Here is a 3,169-nt window from a genome sequence, read left to right on the forward strand (position 1 = left end):
ACGGCAGCCCATGAATGCACCATGAGCAGAGTACGACAGAAGAAGCAGGAAGCAGCAGCAGGGAGCGGGCAGTGAGCAGCAGTCTGCAGCAGTCTGCCTACGGGTCGTTTTTACATTCGGATACAACTTGACTTTTAGAAACGAAGAGTGCCTAGTTCGACGCGAACATGTATTTCCTCGCAGTATTTGTCCTTTTGGGGACAGGACTGGTGGCAAACTGCGGTGAGTTAAGAGTTTTTTGAGACCTTTATGTAAGTCAGGTTGAAAGTGAAAGCAAAAATAAACGAGTTTGTGACGTCGTTTGAAATTCGTTTTTTCTGTTCATTTCTTTCGTTTAATTTGTTAAAATAGAAGTTTAGTGTCTTCATTGGTGGTAATAGAAAAATATTCTGTAGCTCTAGTACATAAATCTAACAAGAATTGGATTGAGTTTTTCATGATTGACAGCTGTTGCTTATTGAAGCTGCGGGTACAACATGGCGTCGGTATTCTGTTAATCAAGATAAGCCTTACGTTTCTTTGAATCAAATTCTTTAAACCTTAAAACATATAACGATTTTTTTTCAATGTTTTTAAGTTGTTTTTAAAAGTGAACATTTTTAGGAAGTCCCGAGTAAAACATGTAAACAGTCTTAAACAACATAACATATGTATCTTTGGCATTTCTGTAATGCAATTCTTATTAAAAGACATTTATGGCAAACTGTCAAAAGCTTTTTCTCAGATTTTTAATGTGGTCGTTTGTTTCCCGGAAGTATCACAGGAAACCATACAACTCAGTTCTATTTACTGCACTTGCCTTCACATTAAACAACACACATTTCACAATTTATAAAAAATAGTTGATACGTTTATGAACAGAATTGATTAATTGTGGAGGTCATTTTTCTCAAACCAAAACACGTCAACCTCCTCATTTACAAGGAGTTGCTGTTTGTCTAACTACACTGTGTGCACAATTATAAGGAACGTATAATATGAATTCTCATATGCTGAAATCCATTACCCATTCAAGTTTATTCCACTTGTAGTAGAAAAATATGCATACAAATGATGATATGGTCAAAATACTCACTTGTAACAGTGTAATTGGATGGATGAAGCCCATTTGAAACCTAAGAGTCAAATCTACATACCTATATCTGCATTGTCTAATAAACATATGTCTGTCTTTCCCCCTGTGTGACCCTCAGAGATGCATTCCCTCACCTACATCTACACAGCCTTCTCCAAACCTGTGGAACTCCCAGGCCTCCATGAGTTCACCGCCATGGGGCTGCTGGACAACAAGATGATCGACTACTTTGACAGCGATAATCAGAAGAAAGTTCCCAAACAGGACTTTATGAAGAAGCAAATGCCAGTAGAATACTGGGAGAAAGGCACACAGTCCCGCCAGAGCAAGCAGCAGTGGTTCAAAGTCAACATCGACATCCTGATTAAACGAATGAGACAGAATGACTCGGGTAAGATCCACGCAGGAGCCAAAATAATTATTTATAATAACATCATCCATGCAACCTTCGGATTCCCCTGTACCATGGCACACATGTTTTACCATTTCCATCAAAGTGCACCTCCTTACTAAAGAGTGCTAGCTTTTTTAGCAATTGTTGCTTGGGCAATTAGCAAGTGAGACATTTGAAAAGAACATTTGTAGAATCCAAACAATTACTTCTAGCCATTGAAACACATGTTTTAATTATCAAAGTGATTGCCAGTGTCTTGCTTGTCTCTTCCTGCTTTAAGTGAAGAGTTAGCAACAACAACATGCTAACTTAAGGTGGGTTGCCTATTTAAGGGGGACCAGTTGTTCTTATTTTAGTGACACGCTGCTTTGACTAGCAACTTGTCCTCCAACAACAGGAGGTGTATTTTAATTATAAAGAACATGTTTTTTTTAGAGCACAGTTCAGTTTTTAATTATTCCATTGTTAGTTGACATAGATTGCCATATGACATTGTCTCATATTGATAGCAGGAGCATGAATTGAATCAAATTTTAAAATAGTTTACTGGCAGACTTTTTGATCTTAGTAAATGCGTAAAAGGAAATAGAGTTTTGTAGTAGACAGACTTATGTCTATATATTAAACCATATTCTTGTTATTAGGCTCTTGTCTCACTGTCCCGCCCCTCGCTCTCGTTACAGACGTCCACATTCTGCAGTGGAGGCACGGCTGTGAGGGCGAAACGCAGCCTAACGGTAAGCTTCAGTACCGCCATGGGACGGACATGTACAGCTACGACGGGACCGACTTCCTGTCCTTCGACGACTCCCACTCCACCTGGGTGGCCCCAACCGCCGCGTCAGAGCCGACTAAGAGGAAGTGGGATGAAGTCCAGGTTCTGAAAGAATACACCAAAGGCTACCTGGAGACTGAGTGCATGGACTGGTTGAGCAAGTTTGTGGAGTTTGGAAAAAAAATTGACGCCAGTATGTATGACCTCAAATTATTTATATTTCTGTTCTAGATATTAGAAATAACTTTTGTAACGTAAGGATCTCTTTGCAAATTGTTAAATTGACTAGCCTTAAAAACAATGGGGTTTCCACAAATTCAGCTGAGGGTTGTCTAATCCCAGAATAATACATATGCCTACTTTAAGCAACATTTGGCTGCCACTACACTATCATCAAATTGCCATCATTGTAGATGAAAGCAAACCATCTATATTATAAACCCCTATTTAGGTCAAAACATTCGCCATCATTTGACTGGTGGTAAAAAAATATTCTGAAGTTTTCGCCTATCACAACAACACATTTAAGAATACTAGCCTTTTTTTTAAGACAAAGATTTTTGCCAGATCCCATTTTCATTACATTACATTACATTGCATTTAGCTGACGCTTTTATCCAAAGCAACTTACAATAAGTGCATTCGACCAGGAAGATACAACCTTGAAGAAAACAGAATCATATAAGTACATCAGGTTTCATAGAGCCACACATTTCAAGTGCTACTCAACTGGCTTTAGATAAGCCAGTCCTTTATTAGTATATAAGTGCTTTGTTAGTAATTCTATCTCTCGAAGTGGAGTCTAAAGAGATGAGTTTTCAGTCTGCGCCGGAAGATGTGTAAGCTTTCTGCTGTCCTGATTTCAATGGGGAGCTCATTCCACCATTTTGGAGCCAGGATAGCAAACCCACGTGTTTTTGCTGAT

The 3,169-nt window shown here is 38.9% G+C and overlaps 1 protein-coding gene across 1 annotated transcript; it reads left to right on the forward strand.

Moving 5' to 3' along the window:
* The first annotated feature begins 13 nt into the window (after positions 1–13).
* On the forward strand, positions 14–2,490 carry LOC104968013 (H-2 class I histocompatibility antigen, L-D alpha chain-like). The gene is made up of 3 exons (XM_010797549.1): positions 14–222; positions 1,194–1,466; positions 2,153–2,490. Exons 1-3 carry the CDS (start codon positions 168–170, stop codon positions 2,473–2,475), a joined length of 651 nt encoding a protein of 216 aa, XP_010795851.1. The 5' UTR covers positions 14–167; the 3' UTR covers positions 2,476–2,490.
* The last annotated feature ends 679 nt before the right edge of the window (positions 2,491–3,169 follow it).

Source organism: Notothenia coriiceps, unplaced genomic scaffold (genome assembly GCF_000735185.1).
Source record: "Notothenia coriiceps isolate Sejong01 unplaced genomic scaffold, NC01 NC01_scaffold00038187, whole genome shotgun sequence".
In the NCBI taxonomy this organism is placed as follows: domain Eukaryota; kingdom Metazoa; phylum Chordata; class Actinopteri; order Perciformes; family Nototheniidae; genus Notothenia; species Notothenia coriiceps.

Bases quoted from the DNA above. Each gene is read 5' to 3' on its own strand.
- LOC104968013 (XM_010797549.1), top strand. From the start codon at position 168: ATGTATTTCCTCGCAGTATTTGTCCTTTTGGGGACAGGACTGGTGGCA. The intron at 223-1,193 runs GTGAGTTAAGAG...TGTGACCCTCAG, and splicing joins AGGACTGGTGGCAAACTGCG to AGATGCATTCCCTCACCTAC. The intron at 1,467-2,152 runs GTAAGATCCACG...CTCTCGTTACAG, and splicing joins AATGAGACAGAATGACTCGG to ACGTCCACATTCTGCAGTGG.